Source organism: Choloepus didactylus, chromosome 3 (assembly GCF_015220235.1).
Source record: "Choloepus didactylus isolate mChoDid1 chromosome 3, mChoDid1.pri, whole genome shotgun sequence".
Taxonomy (NCBI): Eukaryota; Metazoa; Chordata; class Mammalia; order Pilosa; family Megalonychidae; genus Choloepus; species Choloepus didactylus.
The window spans coordinates 120,583,742-120,609,486 of record NC_051309.1 but is presented as its reverse complement, the minus strand read 5'-3'; the positions used below and the strand labels follow the sequence as shown (position 1 = coordinate 120,609,486).

General features: G+C 36.3%; 1 protein-coding gene across 1 annotated transcript in view; it reads right to left on the bottom strand.

Moving 5' to 3' along the window:
* The window catches only part of LOC119529774 (glutamyl aminopeptidase), a 92,223-nt gene that overhangs the window by 55,418 nt on the left and 11,060 nt on the right, over window positions 1-25,745 (bottom strand). The window contains exons 2-7 of the mRNA XM_037830468.1: window positions 20,788-20,929; window positions 18,606-18,737; window positions 6,547-6,667; window positions 4,100-4,254; window positions 3,531-3,644; window positions 712-846 (exon numbers count right to left, since the gene is read on the bottom strand). Of these exons, the coding sequence (XP_037686396.1) occupies window positions 712-846; window positions 3,531-3,644; window positions 4,100-4,254; window positions 6,547-6,667; window positions 18,606-18,737; window positions 20,788-20,929 (799 nt within the window). The remainder of the gene's footprint in view (window positions 1-711; window positions 847-3,530; window positions 3,645-4,099; window positions 4,255-6,546; window positions 6,668-18,605; window positions 18,738-20,787; window positions 20,930-25,745) is intronic.

Here is a 25,745-nt window from a genome sequence, read left to right as displayed (position 1 = left end):
AATAAAAGAAGCCTGAGAGGTATAATGAAAACAACATGAGAAGGAAACCCAAAAAATGTCATGATTCTATAAATTTCAAATACTGTGACATAGAAGACTTTTCACTCAAGTCAATTTTATCTAGTATTCATTTTAATAAGTATATATATTTTTACTTAAAATTTTAGTTATCAACCAGGGTAACAAGATGTATTCGTTTGCAGTAGATTTTGAGCAATTCATTGTAGTAGGCAAACCCTGAGAAACTGAGGTGGAAAATGACTAACGTATTTTAAAACTATTAACAAATATGGGCTATGATGAGAAGAGTGGCTACAGGAGATACTGTAGAAGAGAATCAATGTTATGGGTTGAATCATGCCTCCAAAAAGATTTGATGAAGTCCTAACCGCCAGTACCTCAGAATGTGATCTTATTTGGAAAAAAAGGTTAGTGCAGATAGAATTAGTAAAGTTAAAATACAGTCCACAAATATGATGTTTCTCATTGACAATATGGCAGGAAAGGAAGGTTTATTGTCTTTAAAAAAAGAAATCAAATCAATTCTAAAATTGCTGCTTAAGGGTTAATGGTCAGCTATCAGAATGAAAACAGTTATAAACAATGAAACAATTAAAAGAGAAATTTTTTTAAAAATTTTATTTTGAAACCCAGCATTGATCAGTCCCATTGAACATGAAGATGTTCAAAGCAATGTTATCTTTTCCCCACCTTGCTATAGGATATTCCATCAAAAACAGATGTTATTTCTGCAGGGGTTGTCACAGTGACAACAATCGGGTGTGAAGACATCAAAGAATCATCCTCTTGTACAGGCAAAACATCTTCATGTAACATCTGGTCTCGCTGAAATGACAGAATGAGTCAAAGAAATATACCTCTTCCTTTATACTGGTCCATATTTTTAAATATCTATACATTAAAAATTGGGAAAAATATAATCCCTCTTTCTTTTTGTTTTAAACAATTGTTAGGTTCCCAAACTAATGTTTCATCTACACTTACTGATGTCATATCCTTTGTCTATTTATAATTCCTTTGATTTCTCCCTAAGACAGGCCCAGAAGACGCAAGCATTTTTGAATTTGGTTTCCGCTACTTCTGTGTGACTTTTGGACACACATCAAACTTTTCAAGCCCCATTTCCTTTTCTACGCAAAGGGAATGCTGATATCATCTCACAGAATTGTTCTGAGAATTAAATGAGGCAGCATGTCGAAGTACCAAGTTTATAATTGATGTTCAATCTTTTTTTTTTCTATGTCAACTCTTGTTAAGTTGAATTTGGAAGATTTGTAATTAATGGAAGAAAACACTGGCTTAAACTTTAGTTCCAGTATGCATCCTGTCATGCCAGTCCTAAGTTTTCTCAGTGTAAGAGAGTGGTTGAGAGGTTTAACGCTAAGTCAGACTTCCTAGGTCTTCCCACTTGCTAGGTCTGTAGTTCAAGCAAGTTCCCTCGCCTGTTAAATAGGGGTAATGATGGCACCTACTTTTTGGAGTTGTGAAGAAAAGAATTCAATGAGATAATTTATGTAAAGTATTCTGCCTAGAGCTTGGCACACATTGAAAACCTAACCCATTAGCTGCTGTCGTTATTCTGAGTCTTAAACAACTAGATTCTGAAATCTAGAGCTCTTAGATCACTATCAACCAAAAAACAAAAACAAAAACAAACAAATAAAAAAAACATTTAAAAATTTAAAAATATTTCCTAAAAACTAGGAGCATGCTATATTACTTTAATATTTCCAGTTTTGTGGTTTCCATTTATAATGGGCGAGGTACTATTGCTAAATGATGACTGCAAATCAAGATAATACTGATTTAGAGTTTGTTTTCAAGAGGTAAATAAAAAGAATCCTGATCTTGGTGTCAGGAAATTTGACTCTGGTCTTTGTTTTACTTTGTAACCAATGTCTGTGTTACACTGGGAAAATTAAATTACTTCTCTAGGCCTCAAAATTTTCACCTGTGAAATGAGGCTATACTACTGTGGTATTTATCAAGCTATCTTACAGAATATTTTGATTTATCTGATCCTTCCCCCAACCAGTTCCTAATTTGGGAACTACATAAGGATAAGAAATGTGTCTAATTCATTTCTGGGTCCTCTTTAGTGTTTGCTTAATGGATGAATGCATGTGTTAGCTCATACAATTAATATTTCATTTAAGAACTGCATACTAAATTTTTCTGAAATTAATCAGTGATTTTGAAATGCTGAAATTGGGACAAAAGACAATATTAAAATATTATGATTTAATTGCTAAGCAGAACATTTTGATACAGGAAGGGCATCAGGTTACTTTGACAGGAAATACAGGGCCAAATAATTTTTCACTCATAGAGTTTATTTTCAATAAAGTATGAAATCATCAATATCGAATGGTGATCAGTGCTTTTCAAAGGGGGAGATTTTATCCTTTGGGGTGCATTTGGCACTCTGTGGAGGACATTTTTGGTAGTCACACTAGGGTTGGGGTGCTACTGGCATCTACTGCTAAATATCCTACAATGCACAGGAAAGTCTCCACAGCAAAGAATTATCTGACCCAAAATATCAATGGTGTCGAGGTTGAAAACCCGGATGGAGATCAAAATATTTTAAAGAAGTGACTGTTGCACAATAGCTTTCTCATTTTTTAAAATAGATTATGGAAACTGCAAGGACTTCTAGCATTTAACATTGTTCTTCCCTTGTCCAGCAGAGGGCAGTAGTCTACATAGTATACAACTTCTTGTAATTCCCTGCTTTCTCACATACACACATTCATACACTCATATACACAAACAAGTAAGAATATCTACATGATCTAAATATAAAAAACAGACAAGCCTAGCTTTTCTGGAAAAAAAAATCTGTCATGTTGATAGAAACGTGAGAACTTCTGTTTCAGGACCCTCATGGACACAACTGTACAATAATAATTATATGCACGTTTTGGGAACTTTGAAGCTTACAAGATAGAGAACAATGGTCTTATTTTATAGAGGAGAAAATTGACTCAAAGGGGTTATAGAACTTGCTCAAGGTCACATTCCCTGTCACACATTAAGAAACGGTGTGAATAGGATTTGAACTTGGATTTAACTTAAGCCTCTGCTCTGCTCTCTTCACCACAGTATTTCAACAACCCGGTAAGGTAAGTAGTTTACAAAATGAGACTCCCTAATTTTTCAAAGGGTTTGTGGAACAGATTCTTTCTTGAAACAAAGCTGGCATTTTCCAAGCTAGTTATTTTCCCTCTTGCCTTGACACATGTTCTGGAGGGACTTCAATAAGGGTGTCCCCTAGGCTGTGGTGGTCAGTTGCTTTCTAGGCCTGAGTACAGCCTCTACACAAGCTACAATTCAAGGGGAACCAACTGGCTCCACCCCTTTTTCACAATGGAATTCCCAAGTCGCCACAGCTCTTGGCCCCCGACTGAGGGCCACTCTTGTAGCCCGAGGGCTCCAAACTTTGCATGAGGGAAAAGATTTGGAAGCATGTAGATTAGGGGATCCCAGGAACTGTATTCAGTGCTCACCATTTGCCAATCTCCTTCTGCATGATTTACTCCCAGAAATTCGAAGAAGGAGGCAAACCCTTCATTGAGCCACAGGTCATCCCACCAGTCCATGGTCACAATATTTCCAAACCACTGAAACGATAGGCAACAAAAAGGCAGTTATAAACTCTTGTGTTTCTGGTAAATAGAAAGGCCTAGAATACTTTAATACACTGGTCTATGTAAATTCTGTCACTGTGACACAGAGGTGGTTGACATTTATTTCCTGCTATATTTCCTTTGTGTTTTTTTTTTTTTGTTTGTTTGTTTTTTCCCTTGTCTTTTAAAGGACCTTAGATCTCCTTAGCTTACCATCTTTATTTAGGTGTTACTGGGAATATAGAATTATAGGAAGGGCTCCTGTGTATTTACTGAAGGCAAACAATGTGTTTTAAATCCCTTTATGGTGAAGTGTTTATCAGCACTAAGAAAGACTTTCATGAAGAATTTTCTGAGTTGGCTATTTTCTTTTTGCTAAATTATTATTAATTTGAATTATTCCTGTGGTATTAAGCCAACTTTTTAAAACAAACTGATTTGATGCCTACCTGATGCACAAGTTCATGGGCAACAACACTGGCTACTCTCTGTTGGTTTGATGAGGCTGATTCCTTAGGGTCATAAAGCAGATTAGTTTCTCGGTAAGTGATGAGGCCCCAGTTCTCCATAGCACCCGTGCCAAAATCTGGAATAGCGATTTTATCTTTGGAAAAAGAGAGTCCAGTGAGAAATATATTCTTTCCATTTGTTCATAGCATTTCTTAACCAAATTAAGTTCTTTAGATGAATGTTTTTTTTAAAGGCTAAAAATAATTTCTTAGAGTAAAAAACAGTAATCCATTTGTGTAAACTTTTGAGTCCTATTGCACTCAAAATTTCCATAGAGCTTTTCCTGTTAGTTCCAGATATCAATGTCTTTTATTTGTTTTAAAGAAGGATACTAATGGCAATGCTATTTTAAAGGCTGCTGCAAGTTTATGTCCTTTGTTCCTCTCTGTGCTTCATTTTTTTCTCACAGTTTCAATTAGTTAACACAGAGCAACTATTTTGGGGGAAAAAGAGGATAAAGAGGTGAGGAATAGAAGAATGAAGTTTTCAAATGAGGACTTAAAAGTACAAAGCTTCTAAGTGTACAGAAATAAATTTCTGTCCAAAGATACAGAATATTAGAGAATATAAAACTCTTTATTCCTAATTCTACACAATTTGATGTCAACTTGATGCCCTACTAATCTAACAGTATACCATACTATAACGCTTATGTGTATTAAGTAAGTTGCAGAAATATGGAATTGACTATATGTTCTCTAAATTCCCTTCCAGCCTAAAACTTGGGGTCTTACGAGAGCTTTCTACTCCTTATATTGGCTGGAGTCTATAACCTTAACCATAATATTGGACAAGAAAAGACAGTGTTGATCAAATCTATGTTAAATCCCCAAACAGAAAATGTTCAGGTGAATTAGTGGAGAAAATGTAGTTTCTGCAGTAAATGAACTATAATCAGAATGCACTATCTTTATTACTACATAGTATTTAAATAAGGAACTAAAATGAAAATAAACAGAATTTTCATCTAACATATAATAAAAGGCCTTTTCTTTCTGGTTAACATAAAGATTCTTAAAGCTTTTTATAAAAGGATGAACACCAATTTATCTTAATTAGAGGTCAGGACCACAGCAACAGTTTCCTTTTCCTGCTATCTTCATTCTTTGACTTGGTTATTGTGTCATAAGAATAGCACTTAAAGGATGGAGAAATATTCCTCCAAGGGCCAATATTTTACATAATGTTATGGAGTATACATTTGCACATAATCCTTGAACAAAAAGAAATTTTTGTAACCTCAGTTCTCTGGTGAGTATTGACATTAAAATTAATGAACTCCAGTGCAGTTATCTCTTTTGAATATAAAAAATTATTTCTAAGGCAAATGTAAGATAGAATCAATTCCAAAGGGGTGAAATTCATTTAAAAGACTATGGAGAAGAAAGAGGAGGAGGAAAAGTAGCAGGAGAAGAGAGAAATTTCCACTTCCTAGCTTATCCTGGGGTACAAGTGAGATAAAAGGGAAAAGACTTTTAGGTTCATGTACTCAATACTTTATTAAGTATTCTTCTGATTTTGGTGAAAAGTTGCTTCTCTATCTCCTTCTGTAATAGCTGATAAGCAATTAAAAACTGGAGTTGTTGCCATTGAAGAGAAAATATAGTATCTGCAAACTTGCTCAGTCATAGTTGTTCCACTGTAGAGAATATGATATTTCAATTGCTTTCCACAGATAATTTACTAAAGTAAGGGCAGAAACAGAAATAGGGAAGTCAATTATTTGTTGGTTGGTTCATCCTTTAGATATATATATAGATGTTACATTTAAAGTCTTTGCTAATTACCACTCAAGCTTATTAATAAAGCATTCTTGATATGGATAGAATCATCATAATTATACAGTTTTGATTATAGCTTTACCTTTATTTTAAAAAGGAAACTTATTTCCTTATTTAAAAACAAAAAATTGATAGGAGCACCAGTGCTTCATTTGAACTACTGGAGAATTTAGATTTAGTCTTGTTCAACACTAAAAGGACTGGAAGGACATGGGACTCTTATAGCATCATTTATCCCTATTGTTTTCCAAATCATTGATGGTAGGGAGTAAATAGAATCTATTGAGAAGGATACTAATTCTAAAATCAACTTATCTAAGTTGCTATTTCTGGCTCCATCATTATCCAGGTTGACTTAATCTTTATTTGGAACTAAAAGCCTGTACATTTGTTAGATAAAAACAGAGTATAGACATTATTCTTGGAGGAATCCAGAAACTAGCTGGATCTTTCAGCATCTGTTATGTATTAGACACATATTGTAGGCTTACATTAAATAGACTTTGGGATAATCATCGACTAATGATGATGTAATTGAAGAAAGTGAGTTAACAGGTGAAAACAAAGGTGATATTAAAAATAAGAAAATAAAAAGCGATTCCCACCTAATTTAGGAAGAGCATAGTCCATGGCAAAGTAGTCCTCAAAGTAATCAAACACAATTTTAGTTATGTTTGCAGCGTATTCAGCTGTGTGCTTTTGTTCTGGCTGGACATAAACAGTGAGCTATTAAACAAAACACAAAAATGCAGTAAAAATTATTCTTTGTTCGCTAGAACACAACACCTATGATATATGGTATTGTGGAAAGAGGGTGGGCTTTGGAGCTAGATCAACTTCACTGGAATTCCACTTTTGCCTAATACTAACTGTGTGGTCTTGGACAAATCACTTCACATCTCTGAGACTCGTGTACAAAAGGATAATATTTCATGACTCACTGAAATATTTTAAAGTACAATGGTTGTCATGGTGTCCCAGAATTTAAAATATTATTTATTTTCTATTTAGAAGACATATTCTCTCGACCTATCTCTGTGTAATTTGTCTTTGAAGGAATGAGGTCATATGATTTTTTTTCATCTGAAGAGCCCTTGGATACATATTTTTCCACTTGTGCTATTCTATCCCATGCTACCCAAATTATCCTGGATATTTTTAACTATTCTACTCCCAGAACCTAAAATATAATGATCCAAAATTTTCTGGGGAGAGAGATATCTTGGTAAACTACATCTGTTTGCCAAATCGATAAGACATTATTTTGTGCCTCTAAATAAATAAATAAATAAAGCCAAATATGCAACAAGTTTTTATCCCAATTCTAAGCATGTATGACTTTATAAAAAAATTATCAAGAATCTTCCTAAACAGTGTTGGGTAAGTAGATGTGGACCCTGAACTCTAAGATATATGTACACAAGCATACCATAGATGTGTAGGTGCTTCTGAATATATGGGAAAAGCAAAATGTTCTTTGGACAACTTGCCTCTGCTAGTTTGTGAGAAATTCAGATAAAACATACCCACTGAACCCAGGACCTTGCATTAGTCAGGGTTTTTCAGAGAAACAAAACTGAAAAAATATATACGTATGCAAATATTATGAGGTTTATTATAGGAGTTCACTGACAGGACTGGGGATTGACAAGTCTGAATTCCATAGGACAGGCTGCAAGTTAGGGACTCTGATGAAGGTTTCAATGAATTCCCCAGGATAAGCTGGCTGGCTGAAGTAGAGATGGAAATTCTCTCTTCTGACTGCTAAAATCATCGCTTCTCCTTTTAAAGCCTTCAAATGGTTGGAGGAAACTTCTCTCATTGCTCCTCAGTTCATTGTAAATGTAATCAGCCATAGATACAATTAACTTTCTTATGAATTAAATCCACAAAATATCCTCAAAGTAACAGTCAGGCCAGTGCTTGCTTGACCAAACAACTGGACAACATAACCTGGCCAAGTTGACAAATGAAATTACCTATCACTGACCTGATTCAAAATCCTCAAGTAAAACAGAAGATACAGTCATCTGGTAAGTACACGGCCCTCTACTTAATCATCAGATGACCCAAGATAAGAAAGATAAAAAAGAAAGAAAAATAGTGCCCGTTTTCTTTCTTTATTATTCCAAATGCACTGCTAATTTTAGTATTCATTTAGGCACACATCTTGAGATTTCTTAGCTCAGTTGATTAAAGCAGAGGTTTTCAAAATAAGAGTCAAGATTATGGATGACTTGCAGACTGGCCAAACTGCCAAGAAAAATATATTCCTGTGGGGTTGAGTTTCTGAGACAAAAGAGGAAGGGGCTGCTTTTATTTAAGAACACTGCATTCTTAGAAGTGAAGAACAATGGAAAGATCCAGTAATTTAAAGGACGAGTTCTGAAAGAGCACCCCTTAAATTAACCAGCTGTGTCACTGTTCTCACATCCGCTGGATAGTTGATGGTCTTGCCTTATTTGCAAAAATAAAGATGTATTCATCTTCAGTTCCAAAGGCAACACAACTCACTTAATTATCACTGGACCATTCTCTGAGGTGTTCTGTTTTGTTTCATTTTCTAGTCAGAAGGGGTGACATTATTCCTCACTGCCCTCCTGTAGTCTTTGTGATCAATGACATGCATTTTCCAGAAAGTTTAGTGAAACTGAGCACTCGGGTGGTGGTTGCTGAACAAAGTAAAGGTAGTTGCTCCATATGAAAACAAAGCCATCACGTTCATACAGCATTACTTACGTTGTGAGCTAGTTAGTGTGTCAAACCCCCTCAGATTCTTTTTTCTCTACCATAAAAAACTTCAGGAGGAGCAGCTCCTCTTGACTCATTCCACTGTTCTCTATACCCTCTGTGCTGTAGGCCTGCCATAGTGTGTGGGGAGCGGGAAGAGCTGAGAAAGAGGAAGAACAGATAACAGTGAGGTTTCCCACCATAGGGGGAGAAATGAGGAGGAGAGACTCCATGTGCTCTTTCTATCAGTATTTTCTCATTTCCCAGTTACCAGATTGACTGTTTAATCAGTGAGCTTCTATGACCATATACTCTGGTGTTTCTTACTCTTATTTCTATTGTTGGCACCAGTGGGAATGCAGTGTTCTTAAATAAAAGCAGTCCCTTCCTCTTTTGTCTCTGAGAAACTCAACCCCACAAGAATATGTTTTTCTTGGCGGTTTGGCCAGTCTACAAATCACCCATAATCTTGACTCTTACTTTGAAAACCTCTGCTTTAATCAACTGAACTAAGAAATCACAGAATGAATAGGTACAGTCCATTAATTCTATAACATAATTAGCTAAATCATACCTATGAATATCTTATCTGCCACATATCACAAACATATTTTATGTTAAAGACTCCATCAACCTGTCATCATTGTCTGACATTTGAAGCTCCAGAATTGCTTATGTGGCATCCATTTAACAGCAGAACATCTGTGATGTTTAGATTTTGTGATTTAAAAAAAGCATCCTCCCTTCCCCAGGTGCCTTCCCTCATCCTCTGCTCAGTTTTTCCTGCTCTCTGACCTCATCCTCAACATAAGCTCCTTCTGCATCTCCCTCTCCTTTCTCTAGGCTTTGGCAGAGATGCTTAACTCTCCTGTATCATTTGCTAAGCCTCAGTGCTTCCGTTCATAACAAACTTCAGTAAATTACCCTTAAATTGGTACTAGATTTTAATAGTAATTGCTGTTTTTCTAGTTTATGTGCTTGTTTTATTGAGATGAAACTTCTTTTTTAGTGCATGGCCAGCCATATTGAAATAAAGTGGAATGGGGAGGGAGATACACATATAATTTTTTTCTTGCTCTTTAAAAAGAAATCCTTTATTATAAAAGGATTTCCTAAAGGGTCAAATATAAAGTTTATATATAAACTTTATAACTTTACATATAAAATTATGTATAAATAAGAAGTTTCTAAGCCTTCAAGAACCTATCTTTATGCATATATTTACTTACTTTTTAAAGGCAGTCATTTCCCTAACCAAGTTAAATTACCTTGACATACCAGTGTTTGACACTCTCAGTCATGTCTCAAAACACTGAATCTACTGAGCTGGTATCAATTGTAAAAGATTGGGAATTCTAAAACCTGTATTGGGCTGATTTCTACTTTGGGAGTTATGATACAACTGCTTTATTTTTGTTGTTGTTGTTTTTGCTTTATCATGTTGGAACTTAGAGCAAAAAAGTCTTTTAGAAGACTTAATATTATCCCTTTCATTCAAGTGTCTCCAGGGTTTCAATCCATGAGAACTGATTCCTGGTAGGTTGCTGTAACTCCCTTTGCGTGTTCCTTTGCTGGATTTTACTTGACACTAATGGCCATATCCACTGACTACATCTACTTCCCTCAGAACAACTTAATAAAGCCTTGTACTCCTTGGACTCTAGGATTTATGTCTAGATTTACATTCAATGAGTATTTGTGCCTCTTAAACCAAAACCAAGTAGAAAGCTCAACAATATAATTAAGATTAATTATTAGTCTTATTGAGCACTTATAATTTGCAAGGTAATGTGATAAGCACTTTCCATGCCATACCTCTTTTACCCTACATGTAACCCTATGACTCTGGTACAATTATTCATAATAGACTAGAATGTCTTGCATCATTGGTAATTACTTTACCCCAATCCTTTTACTGGTCCAGGTCCCACAATCTCTTATTCACATTTATAAAATCTAAAGAGCTCTGAAAAGCAAAAGCTTTCTATATATTTAAGGCAAACTAATTTGGCAACATCATCTGTGCTGAACTGATAGGAGGTCTTTTAGAATCTTTATATTTCTCACTATAAAAATATTGCTCAGAAATACTGCTGTTTGATTATAAGGTGCTACCCGAGATCCCACTGAAGTTATTCTAGAATACTCAGTATTTACCATATTATCTTTCTCAAATCTGATAATTTCTTAATTCCAACATACAACTGGCCACAAGCATTTTATATAAGGATTTTAGACTGGTATTTAGAATTTTAGAGTTTGAAAGGGATTTAAATATAAGCATCCTCCTTGTAAGCTTGAGAAAAATGAGATCTAACTGCACAGCGTTAAACTAACTGACTGAATGAGGAGGTTCCTCTCATTGCTGAAGGCAGTCTCCTGTGTTGGATGTAAATGTAATCAGCCATACTGAGCAAAGATATAAATCCATCTAAAAAACACCCTCTCCGTAACAATCAGGCCAGTGTTGCTCGACCAAACAACTGGATGCCATAACCTAGACACATTAACACATGAAAGTAAACGTCAGACCCTACATCCAAATTTGCCCAAGTATGCCCCAATGTATGCTTCTTGCTTACCATTTATGCCTTTTGTACCATATAATTCAAAATATCTCCTATATCATTTATATTTTATAGATGTCAAAATATATGGTCACCTTTTCAATCAACAGCAGTCTATCTTTCCACTGTCAATCATCTAGCTGAAGGGGCACTCATTGAGGTTTTGCTGAGTCTCATCTGAACTGCTCCAAAGAGACACACCCTTTAAAAGGCCTAGGTCCTTTGCAGGGTCCCTAAAACAGAAGGTAAGATCTTGAACACTCACAAGGATGGTAAGGCCAGGACACAACTCAAAACTATACTTGGATGACCCTGGGCAGGGGTGGGTGATTGCCTCTGTTTCACATATGAATCATGTTAGTATTTCATTGTGTCTTATCACACCCAACTATATTTGCAAGCTTCTCCAAGGCACAGTTTATATTTTAGTATATTTCACTCCCTTCCTGGGGCTTAGCATCCTCCTTGTGCACATAGTATATGCTCAATAAAGACTTATAAAATAATCTGGTTGAAGGAATCTTTATTTCATTATTAATACAGAAGATGCCAGGGTAAGAAAGAGAAAAGAATTCCATATTATTTAAATTCTGTAAATGCATATTTAAGGTCCATAGTTGTTATTACTGAATATGCCATCAATGTTTTATAAGTTTATGTTCTTCTAAATGTTCCTTCAGGGGTAGGCAGAATTTTGGAAGGGGAGGCAGGACACCTGGTAGAAAGGAATAGGTGATACATTGTTTTCTTCAAGATACAGGAAAGTGATGTATTTTTCCTGAATTTTAGCTTGTCTCTTACCTATTGATAAATAATATACAAAACCTTGGTGTGGTAGGTTGAATTATGTATCCCAATGAAAGATATATTCTTAATCTTAATCCATATTCCTGTGAGTGTGAACCCATTAATAAACAGGATCTTTTGAAGATGTTATTTTTAGTTAAGGTGTGGCCTAACTGAATCAGGGTAAGCCTTCATCCATATTACTGGAATCATTTTTAAACAGAAGAAGTTCAGACATAGTCAGTCAGGGAATCCCAGAGAGAGAAGTTGGAAGTCAGTGGAAACCAGAAGAGCAGACAATAGAGGAGACCAAGGATAACTGTTGTATGATGGGATGCAGAGAAGCCAGCTCAAAAAACCCCAAGAACTGTGGCAAGCCAGTACCAGAACCATTGATTCTGGGAGAAAGCATGGCCTTGCTGATGCCCTGATTTGTGACTTCTGGCCTCTAAAACCATGAGCCAAAACAATTCGCATGGTTTAAGCCAAACAGTGTGTGGTATGATTCATAGAGCCTAGCAAACCAAGACTCTTGAAGTTGACTGGGTGACTGAGGACTTTTGTTTGTTTGTTTGTTTGTTTGTGGTTTTGTAGGTTCAGAATGTGTTCAGAACTGTGACTGCAGAACTCAGTTGTGGTTATGTGCCATTTGGAAAGAAGCTCAGCATTGTTACTTAGGCTATACTAAGTGTTTTTTGGCAGCTTACTTTCCATTTAAGTTAAAATTTAAGTTGTTTGAACCTTAGGGATTAACATTACTGCAGCACAATTTTTAAAAGAACAAAAAATAAACATTTTAAAAATGTAAGTTTTCTTTCTGTAGAAGTTTATCACATTTTTACTAATATTTTGATTATATTTTTGTAAACTAAAAGAATATTAAGCATTAGCCATCTCCCATGGCCTCCTAAATTAATTGCATTCTTTCAAGGAAGATTAATAGCCCTTACTCTAGAAAACACTTACAGAAAAGAAATTAATTTAGGAAAAAAAAAAAAACCTCATAGAAGTGACATAAAAATCAAATAAAGTGTTATAAAAATGAGACTCATTCTGAAAAATTAACAAAGTCACAGCAAATGTCCTCTTTAATAAAATAAACCTATTTCAAACATAGTTCTGAAGGATATAGAAAACTGCTATTTGAATAGCACAGTAATAATTGCTGAGTGGTTAAACTTTAAGGAGAAATAGGATATTTACATAGCCTCAATAGCTTCCTAAAAACATTTATTCATTTCTATGGTGGTTATAACATATGCTCACAAATTCTTTGATACTTCTCCCTCCAGTAGTCCCTTGGGTGTGGGCTTTAGTTGGTGATCATTTCTAACAAATAGGCTACGGAAAAAAAATAGCAACTTATGATGTAGAAATCTAGCAGATACCCCTTAACCAGGTGATCAAAGTTAGCCTCACTTGTAATAAGTCATGTTACTATAATGTGCCAGGATCCAGCCCCCTCCCTCAATAAATGTGTTGGTCTACCCTCAAATCCATAACCCCTGTCTAATCATAAGAAAACATCAGATGAGCCCAATTAAGGTACATTCTACAAAATATCCGATCAGTTCTTGTCAAAAGTGTCGAGATCATTAAAAACCAGTCAAGACTGAGAAACTGTTACAGACTGGAGGAAAGTAAGTTGACACCATGACTGAATACAATGTGGTATTGTGTATTGTATGTTGGAACAGAAAAAAACCTGTTAGTGGAAAAACTGGTGAAATCCAAATAAAGGCTGTAGTTCAGTTAATAGTTTTGTACAAATATTAATTTCTTAGTTTGGATGAATGTATAAATAGTTATGTAAGATGTTAACATTTCAGGAAGCTATGTGAAGGTTATATGGGAACTCTATTATATCCTTGCAATCTTCTGTAAATCTAAAATTATTTTAAAATAAGAAGTTTAAAAATATATCTCTGACTACTAAAACAAGGTTATTTTTCCCCCACTAAGACTAATTCCATGTAGGGAAATCCATACATTAAAATCCATGGCATACATACTTTCTGCTCTTGAACAATCTTTCTAACCCAGACAAACAATGGACTAAGACAGAAGGAAGAAAGGAGACATAGGAAGTAGGAAGGATTCATTCACAGGTTTAATTCGATGGGTAATTATTCAGGAATCACCTATAAGATTTTTGGGAAGAATGTACAATGTGATCTCTTTTACTGAGTTATTAGAATTATTACTACAGGTATAGAATCAACCTAATTAAATGAATAGCCTTTCCACCAGCATTCTCCTAGTGAGCCGTTTCATGGTCACTCCTCTGATCATGAAAGCCAAGGGAACTTGACCAGAGTTGCAATATTCCCTAACAAGGTAATTGCTCCTATTAAAACATCTTCATTGCAACAGACGAAACCAAATGCCCCAAAGAAATTCAAGGCCCGATTAGAACTTACTCTTTCTCAAGAACAGGGTCACCCTGGCTATTTAACTTGTCCAGAATTTGATTCACAGAGCACTGTGAAAAACCAGAACATTCTGGCAAAGTTACTGAGGTTGTAGGCCAAATGTACTCAGATGTCCTCATAAACCTAATGACTTAAAATGACTTTCTATATGGTAATATTGGTACTTTTACTTTTTTTTACTTCTTGTTTTTCTTCCAAATTTTCTAAAACATGTGTATATTATATTTATAGTTTTAAACACAAAAATATATTTATAATCCACATTGTTCTGGATTGGAAAATGAATTGCAGTATATCCCAAGGGGAGGTTTGAGTTCAGCTATGAATTTAATAACATGCTTATTGGGAATATTGCTTCTCATGCTATGGCTCTTTTAAGAACTACAGAAGCACAATTTTTAATTGATAACTCAAGAGTGAACTATCACATAATTAAAAAGTCATATAAATCTCTCTAAGCTTTTGTTCAAGGTTGGTTGGTTTGTTTTTATTTCTGGGTTGGAATTCAGTGATTTCATTTACTTTAAAATTCTTACTTACCTAATCAACTAAACTTGGAAAAGCCCTCAGGAGCAGATTTCTTGTTGGAAAAAAATCCTGCTATCTTTGGCTGGACTCCATTGTTGCTAAACTACTCTAAGTAACTCTTCAAGTTACTTCATTTTTTTCAGATTTGAATCAAAGGGTAGTGCAACCAATCTTTAAAAAAGAAAATATGCAGCATCACAAGTCTTCTGAACTGCCTTCAAAACACCGTTTTTTTCACATGAGCAACAAGGAGTTTTTAAGCATAATGAATGGTTGAACTGTATGTGCTATGCTCTCACCAAGTAATAAATTAAGAAGAATATAGGTCTTGATTTGGTATTTTACAACATACAGAAATGAACACACTTAAGAGAGTTTAAGCAGGTTTTACAGATTCTTGGATTGTACAGTGTAATCGATCTTAAAGCAAGTAATTAATGTACCACATTAATGCTACCAGAAACAGAGTCAAAAAGAATGGTATTTTGATTCATGAAATTTCTAGTAGAAATGGTGTATTACACAACATTGATCTAGTGCCACATTAAATTTTTTTTTTACTTAAAAAATAATATAGGGACTTCAGGTGAAGATGGAGCAGTAAATTGATGATTTAATGTACCCCCTACTGCTGCTAACATAGAGAAATGATAGATACAATATTAAAATAGAAAACTCACAAGACAGACCAGGGCTCTAACTATATAAACACCTCTGTGGACATCCTGTGGGCAGGAACTGAAGCTATAGGCTTGTTGGGCTCTGGTTTTGGAAGGAATTAGTCAGAATAGATTCCTGGGGGTCAGAGCCAGGTCGTGCTTTGCAAATCATGTTTTTAAATTCTGGCTATCTCTTTCTGCTAGTTTCCTCATGGCTGTCTGTTTTTATTTGATGGTGATCTTTAAACTAAGATTCAAGATCTTCTTGAATCTTAGTTTAAAGGATGACTATATGTGTGTGTTTGTGTGCGCACACGTGCAAGAGAATGTTTTATTTATAAATAAAACATTTATTTATTTATAAATGAATTTATATATTTATTTATAAGTATATAAATTTATTATTTATTTATAAATAAAGCATTTTGTTAATAAATCATCTTATTATAAATAAAGCATTTTGTTAATAAATTATCTTTTGTTTCTCTATTTATCCCCATTGTGTGTTTCTGTTGATTTACCTTGAATTTTCTTTTTCATATTTGTTTACCTCATATGCCTGGTTGTCTTAGGTTTCCCACTCAGCTTTAAGAATGCTGCTGTGGGTTTCCTCTTTTGTCAATCTTAAATATATTTAAGTAATTGGTTTTCCTGTAATTCTCTCTGGAGTGGGAAATCAGACTGGGAACATTTTGCACTTGGGTGTCAACTGTTAGATTCTGATTTAGAGTGAGTGGGTGGGGAGCCAGAACACGAACCTCCCCAAAGCCTGGGAACCTCCCTGAAGAGCAGGAATTTACTATGGATCATTAACATTCACAGTGGAGGCCTTGAAGTTCTCCCAGTAAGATTCTGTTCCACTTTTTAAGGAAACCGCCCCACAGCTATTTTTTTTGCAGGAGGGAAATGTCTGGTTGCCTGCACTCCGTAGAAAGGGTGCAAGGAAGGGGAGGGAATCTTATTTTGGTCAACTCCCTGAATTTCTGACCCAGAGCCTCTGGGAAGTTTCAAAGGGGAGTTTGATTGTCTGCTCCTCTCATTAAATAAGTGAACAGAAAGTAACATATTGTGTCAATATTATCTTCATTTCCTACCCAAATGATGAAAACGTCACTGATTTAAGGTAGAATGTTATGCTCTCAGCTTTTATAGAAGAACAATTTGAGAAATATTTACCAGTTAAAGGACATTTTCGGATCTTTTTCAAGCTATATTTTCCATTCTTTCAGTCTAAATCGTTTACATAAAATCCTTCATTGGAGCCCAGCTAACAATCTGATACGGCTCTAATGACTCACCCAGCTAGTAAAGCAACTTACAGGTCCAAGTCCTTTGCCAGAGGACCAAGTGACAGAGCCATATTGGAAATTCAGGCTCACTGTCACTATTAGAAAATAGCTCCAAGTACAGTATCCTCTAGTGATTGATTCCTTCCATCATTTTTATTTATGTAACTACATCATCATTAGTGAATGATTTTCTTTATGTTTTTGTCTTGGTGCTTCTACCCAAAAAAGAAAAACATGCCTAGAACATAATCATAATTTGAAAAAGATTAGTGTAGATAATACCTGCAGATGATGAAAGAGAGTCATGTAATTGAATTGTGGGTGATAAAGAGCACCTTTGTACAAAAAGTCCATGTTTGCTATGAGGCTGGAATAAAAACCAGGCTTGATTAATGTTGTAACTTCGATAGTCAGTAAGAGAAGTCCCATTGACTGCATTCAGCACAATCTAGAAAAACAACTTCTCTTCCTGGTGGCATCTCTTTTTCACACCTAATATTATATGTTAGCCTCTGGTAGTAACTTTTACCATAACTGAAGATGATATCAAAGCATCATATGTGACAGGAGGATGACAAACAGGCAGATGAGTCATCACGATAGAAAGCCTCTGGGTGGAGGCCTTTGGACATTTGCCCACTTGCTATAACGTGGATATATTACGGGAAGCATGCTAGAAAACAAGGTTTAGGATATCACATTGTCCACTCCTCCACCAAAGTGAAGGTAAATTTTCCTGGGAGCCAGTTTCATAGGAAATAGAGGAACCCATTCCTTCCCCTCCAATTACTGCAGAAAAGGTAAATAAGTTTTCAGAATGTCATATCTCAGAAGGCTTAAAACATCATGCTATTTAGGAAGAATTTGGAATCTGAGGCTCTACCACTTGCCCCCTGGATGAACTTGGACAAATTACTTAAACTCGTTAAGCTTCAATTCCCTCAAAAACAGGCAGGATAATTTTCCCTTATAAAACGATTATGTTGCAAAGATTATATGAAGTATTATATATGTAATATATGGTACAGAGATGGATGAATTAATAGCCAGACTAAGCAAATGCTTAGGGCATAAGCAAAATAAGGGGCCCCAAAATGAGAAAAGTAATTAGATAAAAGTACATGGTTTTTCAAAAGGAAATTACTAACTTTGTCATCTTGATTTTAAAAAATAAGCTTAATTGTACTTTATTACACTTAGAGAATTGCTTTTTGATGTTTATTCTTTGCCTACTTTGTCTTACATTTGGAGTGATGCCATGAACTTTTCAGTGCTTGCTCTAAGGGTTATCATCCACCTCTGGCTTGCTCCTCCCTCTCTACCTGGGCCCCTACCACACCACAACACACACACCCAATCATTTTACTAAATTGAGTATGCCCAAATACTTTAATATATTTATGTTGGTGTACTTAGGAGCTAGCTTGTGATTCATAATTTTTCTCCTTAAAATGATTCAAGGCTATGCATTCTATGTCTATCATGTTTGCTTATTTTTCACCTGTTTTCTTTTAGCTTACATTTGTATTGTTCATTATATCATCAAGCTCACAGACCCTGATGACTATTGAGATTCTATGTCCTGTTGTGTGAAGGAAGATTATTAAAAAAAGAGGAGAATATTAACTACAAATGCCATAGATGATAAATTTTGAAAGCATAATGTGACTCACAGGTATTCCCCTCTTTGATATTCTTTCTATGGAGTCAAACTGATGTACAGCAAAGCACACTAGATAAGTGCTCATGGGGACAGACTTCTCAAAAGTTGTTCGAATCCATCTATCATCCACCGGCTCTTCTTTCTGTGAAAACAAAAGAAAATATTTCATCTATCAATCAGATCAATCATGTACAAGACAAAGATACATTTGCTCTAAACCTAGCTCTCTAGTCAGAAGTTCTTTATCATTTATTTTTAGTATTGTGAAGTATTTTCAGCTGAAAGAGGGATTGAATTATACACTGTATTTTATTTCTCATGGCGAAATAAAATTTTGACTGTGATGTGAACTGGACAGGAGTTTATCTTTCTACACCAAACACACAATCCTTATAATATTTGTGGGAGTACTCTGAAAACTTAATGAAGAATAGGCAATGCCTTGTGCACAGCAAGAACTAAATAGATATTAGCCGATTTGACTATGTGCAGAAGGGCAATAGCTGTGCCAGGCACAGCAGGAGGTATGCTTCTATTTTCCACCTCTGTTTGTCTACACTGAAGACCAAAAATATGGTCATTAAAGTCACTGTCTTCCTCACCATATAAAGAGAAAAGGATCCCATTGCCCAGTGCAACTACTGCCTCAATCAGCCTGATTTTCTACCCAAGCCAGTCCTGCCAAGCCAGAAAGCTCCCTGCCAGTTTCCAATCTTAATTCAATCATGAACATTTGCCCAACCCCTCCACCAATTCTAGCCACTCTCTAAGTCACATTACGATAGTGTGTGCGATAGGGAGCTATAAAAAGCTGGAGGCAGGCTGGACTAGATCTGATGCATAATTGACAAGGCATGGTTTGTGCGTGCATGTCCTTGTATAAAAGTGTGGGGGCTCCAGCAAGGTAAGTTTCTCCTCTCTCTCTCCCTGTCTAAAAACCCAATATTATTATTTTTGACCTCCTAATTACCCAGAATATTTTTCATCCTTTAGGACTATTATTTGGATAATGAATTGTACATCTTGTAGATGGTGATTAATTATACTCTGCAAAACGGAAAGATCATATGGGGGAGCCTTAAGCAGAATTTGGCAAAATTTGTCTTCTTCCTCCTCCCACCTTCACTCTCCCACTATCCATACCAAGACATTCTAATTGTATTTTGCCCTGATCCAATCTTCTGAATTGGTGTGTCATACTTTAAGTTTATTCTTTCCTCTTCTTCAATCAAAACTCAAGTTTTCAGGTGCTGGACGCCAGAAAAAAAAAAAAGAAGTTGATAAACTAGTTCACACTGAGGCATGGATGGCAGATGATAGTTAACCCTCCTGAAGTTTTGTTTATTTTACTTTTTTCATTGTTATTTATATTTTTGCTTTTCCAAAGAATATTTTACAATTAAAAGGGATGAATTTCAATGATAATATTTAAGATAGTGGAGCAGAAAGGTGAGAGATAAAGTTTGGGGCATGATGTCCTTTTGGCAGGAGGTAGGTGACAATCATACCTAAGTATGAGCCTGACCCTTTTATATGTCAAGGTATAATAAGGTATAGAAACCTCAGCCTTGAAGTTATGATACTTTAGCTAATGACATTACCCATTATGGGGATAAGGATGAATAACAGAGGAAAAGAGTCTTGTGTTAATAATTACACAAACAAAACTTATTGTAGCCTGTTATTTTTTATCATTTAACGAGCATTTGCACCAGAAAATCTACTGGCATGGTGTTCCCTGGAGTTGGCTTCTGTACCTCAGTATTTAAGGGATGGTTTTTTTTTTCAATAGTTCGATATAGAAAAACCAGATTTATATTAAATTGCAAACTGAAGATAATGACTAGGCTTTTGAATGTTTTTAAGTCTGTAATTACATTAGTTTGCCTTTAGTTTCTCATGACTAGGAAATTCAGTCAGTTAAGCAGAGCCCAGCTCATGTATGTCCATTGCATTCTCTCTTGCTTCGAAACCCCAAAGGGGCTTTTAACTGGACTGTGATAGCTTGGGTTAAAGATTTCTAGGACTCAAAGAAAAAGAGATTGGGAAATATATTCTCAGCCCTCTAAATAAACTATTAGTGCACATTTAATTTTAAATTTCAGTGGGTACTGGTCTGTAGCAAATCAGGTAATTTACCTGATAATGTAAACAGACATTATGCATAAACAAAAAAATTTTAAAATACTCACCGCCACTGGCATATTTGAAAGTGCCTTATATTCTTTAAGGTGGACGATAGATATTGTGTAAGTTGCCTTTTTATTGGGCTCATCGAAACAAGGGAAGGATTTCCTGGCATCTGTTGGTTCATGGTCAGTGGCTGCTATGCTCCTTAGAAACAAACACATAAAAAAAATACATGTTGCCTCTTCTGACAGCCCCTATGTTTCTGTTCCTATAGGAAAAATTCAATTAAGTAATTATAGCTGTTGCATTTTTTAACATGAGATTCCATCTTAAAAAGAAAACTATCAAATAATTGTGAAAGTCTTTCTGGAATTTTTAGGTTAACGAATGAAATTCTCCAGAATGCTTTAGATTTTTTGCTAATATTTAGATGCATGGGTGTCATAACTTAAAATCTGTTAACTGCAGATGAACAAAAAAAAAGTCCAATTATCACACTCTCCACTCCAAAGCCATTGAGCAATAAGGAAACACAAAGCCAAACCCAAAGGCTTATTTTGCATGGCCTTGCAAGAAATGAACAGCTGTGTCCTATCACAGTGTAGAGGAATATTTTCCAGAGTCCCCAATTCCAGTCCTTAATGGCACATTCTTCCTTATTTATATTACATCGGGGACACAACCCTCAGTGTTATATCTATACAAAGGCAGTGCTTTGTATATTCCCTCAGGTGAAGTGATTTTTGGCCTGGCTTAAAGCCCACTTTTGAAATGAGACATCTGAATTCCTTTATGAGTCTAACTAGGCATATGCTTTGTAAGCTAAAGTTCTGTGAATGTTTAACGGTTCCATAATTTCAAAGTGGAAATATTTTCCTCTGAGTAATTGCTCAGAAATCAATGAATCCATCACCTTTTATGTTTATGTATTTCATAGTAAGACAGTGCTGTTATATATTTGGTCATTAGAAAAGTAAGCAAAGGAAAAGGAGTAAAAGAAAGAGAGAGTAAAAAAATGTTGACTTATGTTCATTAATAATTTCTGTAGGGAATATTTTGTCCTTCAGGATTCTTATGAATTAAAAAGGGCACATAATAAGTATATCAAGCTAAAATTTTAGATTCACTTTGTTTTAGCTTCCTAGCTGCTAAGACAAATACCATACAATGCATTGGCTTCACAATAAAATTTATTGGCTCATAATTTTAAGACTAGGAGGAGTCGAAAATTGAGGCATCAACAAGGTGAAGACTGTGAAGAATGGGCATCCTGGGTCCTTGGCTTTTCTGTCACAAGGCACTACTCATGGCCGCATCTACTCCCTTCTCCTCTGGGTTCCCCTGACTTCCAGCTTCTGGCTGTTCCCCATAGCTTCTCTCTGATTTTCATTCTGATTTTAAAAGGACTCCAGTAATCCAGATTAAAGCTCAACCTCATTCAGATGGCCACACCTTAACTGAAGTAACATCTTGAAGAGATCTCATTTAAAATGAGACCACACTTATCAGAATGTGAACCAAGACCAAGAACATGTTCAAATTGGAGTAAACAATTCAATCCACCACATTCTGCCTTGTTCTTCCCACAGGCAAAATACATTCATTCCATCACAGTGTCCCAAAAGCCTTAAGTCAATTCAGAAACAATGCTAAGTACAAGCTTTGATTAAAATCAGTCATGGGTTTGGTCCTTCTTGGAGCAAAATAGACCTGTCTGTGGAGCTAAGAAAGTTAGAAAACAAGTTGTCTGCTTCTAATATAAAATGGTGGGACAGGCATAGGACAGACATTCCTATACCAGAAAGGAGAAATTAGAAGGAAATAGGTTATGGGTCCCAAACAAGTCCAAAACCCAGAAGGACAAACTCCATTAGATTTCAATATCTGAGATTCATCTACAGATACATGTTATGTCCTCCAGGCCTGATGGAGTGGCAACCCCACCCCTTCCAAGCACTTGTGCAGCAGCTGTGCTCTCCCAGAAAACTGGGGAACAGGTCCAGCCTCTCCAAGGATTAGGACTATGGCCAGGTTCTCCCTGAATGCCACGTCACAGACCCCATTATCTCTCAGCACTGGGGTGGCAGCAGTCTCCCTGAAAACCGGGGCACAAAGCTCCCCCTCCAAGTGCTGGGGCAGATGGCCTGCTCCCTCAAAACTCAAGGATGGACCCACCCTTTCTACACATATGGGTAGGCTCACTCTTTTTTTTTTTTTTTTTTTTTTTAATCATCATTTTATTGAGATATATTCACATACCACGCAGTCATACAAAACAAATTGTACTTTCGATTGTTTACAGTACCATTACATAGTTGTACATTCATCACCTAAATCAATCCCTGACACCTTCATGAGCACACACACAAAAATAACAAGAATAATAATTAGAGTGAAAAAGAGCAATTGAAGTAAAAAAGAACACTAGGTACCTTTGTCTGTTTGTTTGCTTCCCCTACTTTTCTACACATCCATCCATAAACTAGACAAAGTGGAGTTTGGTCCTTATGGCATTCCCAATCCCACTGTCACCCCTCATAAGCTACATTTTTATACAACTGTCTTCGAGATTCATGGGTTCTGGGTTGTAGTTTGATAGTTTCAGGTATCCACCACCAGCTACCCCAATTCTTTAGAACCTAAAAAAGGTTGTCTAAAGTGTGTGTAAGAGTGCCCACCAGAGTGATCTCTCGGCTCGTTTTGGAATCTCTCTGCCACTGAAGCTTATTTCATTTCCTTTCACATCCCCCTTTTGGTCAAGAAGATGTTCTCCATCCCACGATGCCGGGTCTACATTCCTCCCCGGGAGTCATATTCCACGTTGCCAGGGAGATTCACTTCCCTGGGTGTCTGATCCCACGTAGGGGGGAGGGCAGTGATTTCACCTTTCAAGTTGGCTTAGCCAGAGAGAGAGGGCCACATCTGAGGCTCACTCTTGACCCAAGGAGATCTCTAAGGTTCAGAACTTTGCTTTCATGATTTATGTCACTGTTCCCTCAATTCATCCCTTCTCTGTCCCTTTCAGCCCAGGCTGGCAGTGGTTCCACCATCAAAATTTTGCAAAAACCTTGTCTGCTTTGTGTGCAGTTTTAAGTGGGTCCAAATTATCAGACAATAGAACTTTCCACACATCCTTCCTGGATAACTACATTTTCAATCCTGATTTCCATGGACTATATCCATGTTCAGTCATATCCCTTGCAGCAAATGATTGTTCACTTAAACCTTCACATGGAGCCCTGTCCCATGGGGACTCCCTTCCCCCAAACTCAGGGAGGTCCCTGATAGAGCTGCTTCTGGCCCCGGTCTCAGAGCACACTCTGGATGGGCTCAGAATTTTCCAAACCATAAATTTCTAGTTTTGTTTTTTTTGTGTGTGTGCTTAAGACATCAGCTCCTAGTTATTCCTTTCCTCTCACATTTTACTATGAGCTACATGGAAAAGCCAAGCTGCACCTTCTTCCCTTAGCTTAAAAATCTCAGCTAAATAACCAATTCATCACTTAAAATTTCTACTTTCAATCCAACATCACAACAAAATTTTGCCAAATTCCCTGCCAGTTTATGACAAGGATCACCTTTCTTCCAATTTCCAATAGCACATTCATTATTTCCTTCTAAGTCCTCATCAGAAGTACCCTTACTGTCCATATTTCTACCAACAGTCTCTTCTAAGCAATTGAAGCTTTTTCTACCAAGCACCTCACAATGCTACCAGCCTTTAACCCTAATTCCACAGCTGCTTTCTGCATTTTTTTAGGTATTTGTCATAGTAAGATCCCACTTACTGATACCAAAAGCTGCCTTAGTTTCCCGACTGCTAAAACAAATACTAAATAATGGGTTGGCTTAAATAAGGGAAATTTATTAGCTCACAGATTTAAGACTAGGAGAAGTCCAAAACTGTGGCATCAGCAAGGAGATGCTTTCTCCCAGAAGACTGTGGCATTCTGAGTTTGGCTGCTGGGGATCCTTGGTCCTTTGTTTCTCTGTCACATGGTAATAAACATGAGAGTATCTTCTTATTTCTCTGCTGGGTTCCACTGACTTCCAGCTTCTAGCTGCTCCCCATGGCTTCTCTCTGTCTGACTTTCACTCTGCTTGTAAAGGACTCCAGTCATCTGGATTAATGTCCCTCATTCAGTTAGGTGATCTTGAAGAAATACCATCTTGAATAGATCCTATTTACAATGAGACCACACCTACAAGAACGTGAACCAAGACCAGGAAAATGTCCAGTCTGGAGTACACAACTCAATCCACCAGACACTCATTCATTCCACAAATATTTATTGAATCCTTTTCCCATACACACATACACACAAACATCTTTGCCAGACATTATTCTAGGTTATGAGGGAATAACTAAGATAATATAGATAAGGTCTCTGGTATCTTACAGGATGACAGACAATAAATACACAAATAAATAACTAGGGCTATATAGAAAATAAAACATGGGAAGTGAAAGACAGTCCCTCAGGAAAAATGGTGAGCAACATTAAGTTGAGTAGTCAGGGAGGACCTCTTTGAATAGATAACGATTTGCTGAGATTTGATTAATGAGGAAGATCCAGAAAGATGAAGGTTGAGGAAAATGTGTTCTAGCAGCGGCAACAACAAGTACAAAGTCCCTAAGATGGAAAAGAACTTGGTGTGACTGAGGAACCAAAAGATGTCCATTGTGGCTGAAGTAGAGTAAACCAGAAGGACTAGGGCAAAAGAAGAGTTTGGCAAGGTCAAAAAAGGCCAGATTACGAAGATATTGTAAGTCTTGATAAGAGTCTGTCTTATCTTGTTCAAAAGTGTTTTATAAACATTAATCTATCGCAGAAGTAACATACCATAGGTTAACGTGCACCTATAAGAATTACAATATTTATATTGTTTTCAAAAACTGCTTGTTAAAAACTCAGCCAGGAGGGAACTTCCAGGCAAGACCACAAAGTAGGGAGCTCCAGGACCCACTCTTCCTCCAGACCAGCTGGTGGAGAGACAGAAACTGATGAAAGCACAACTC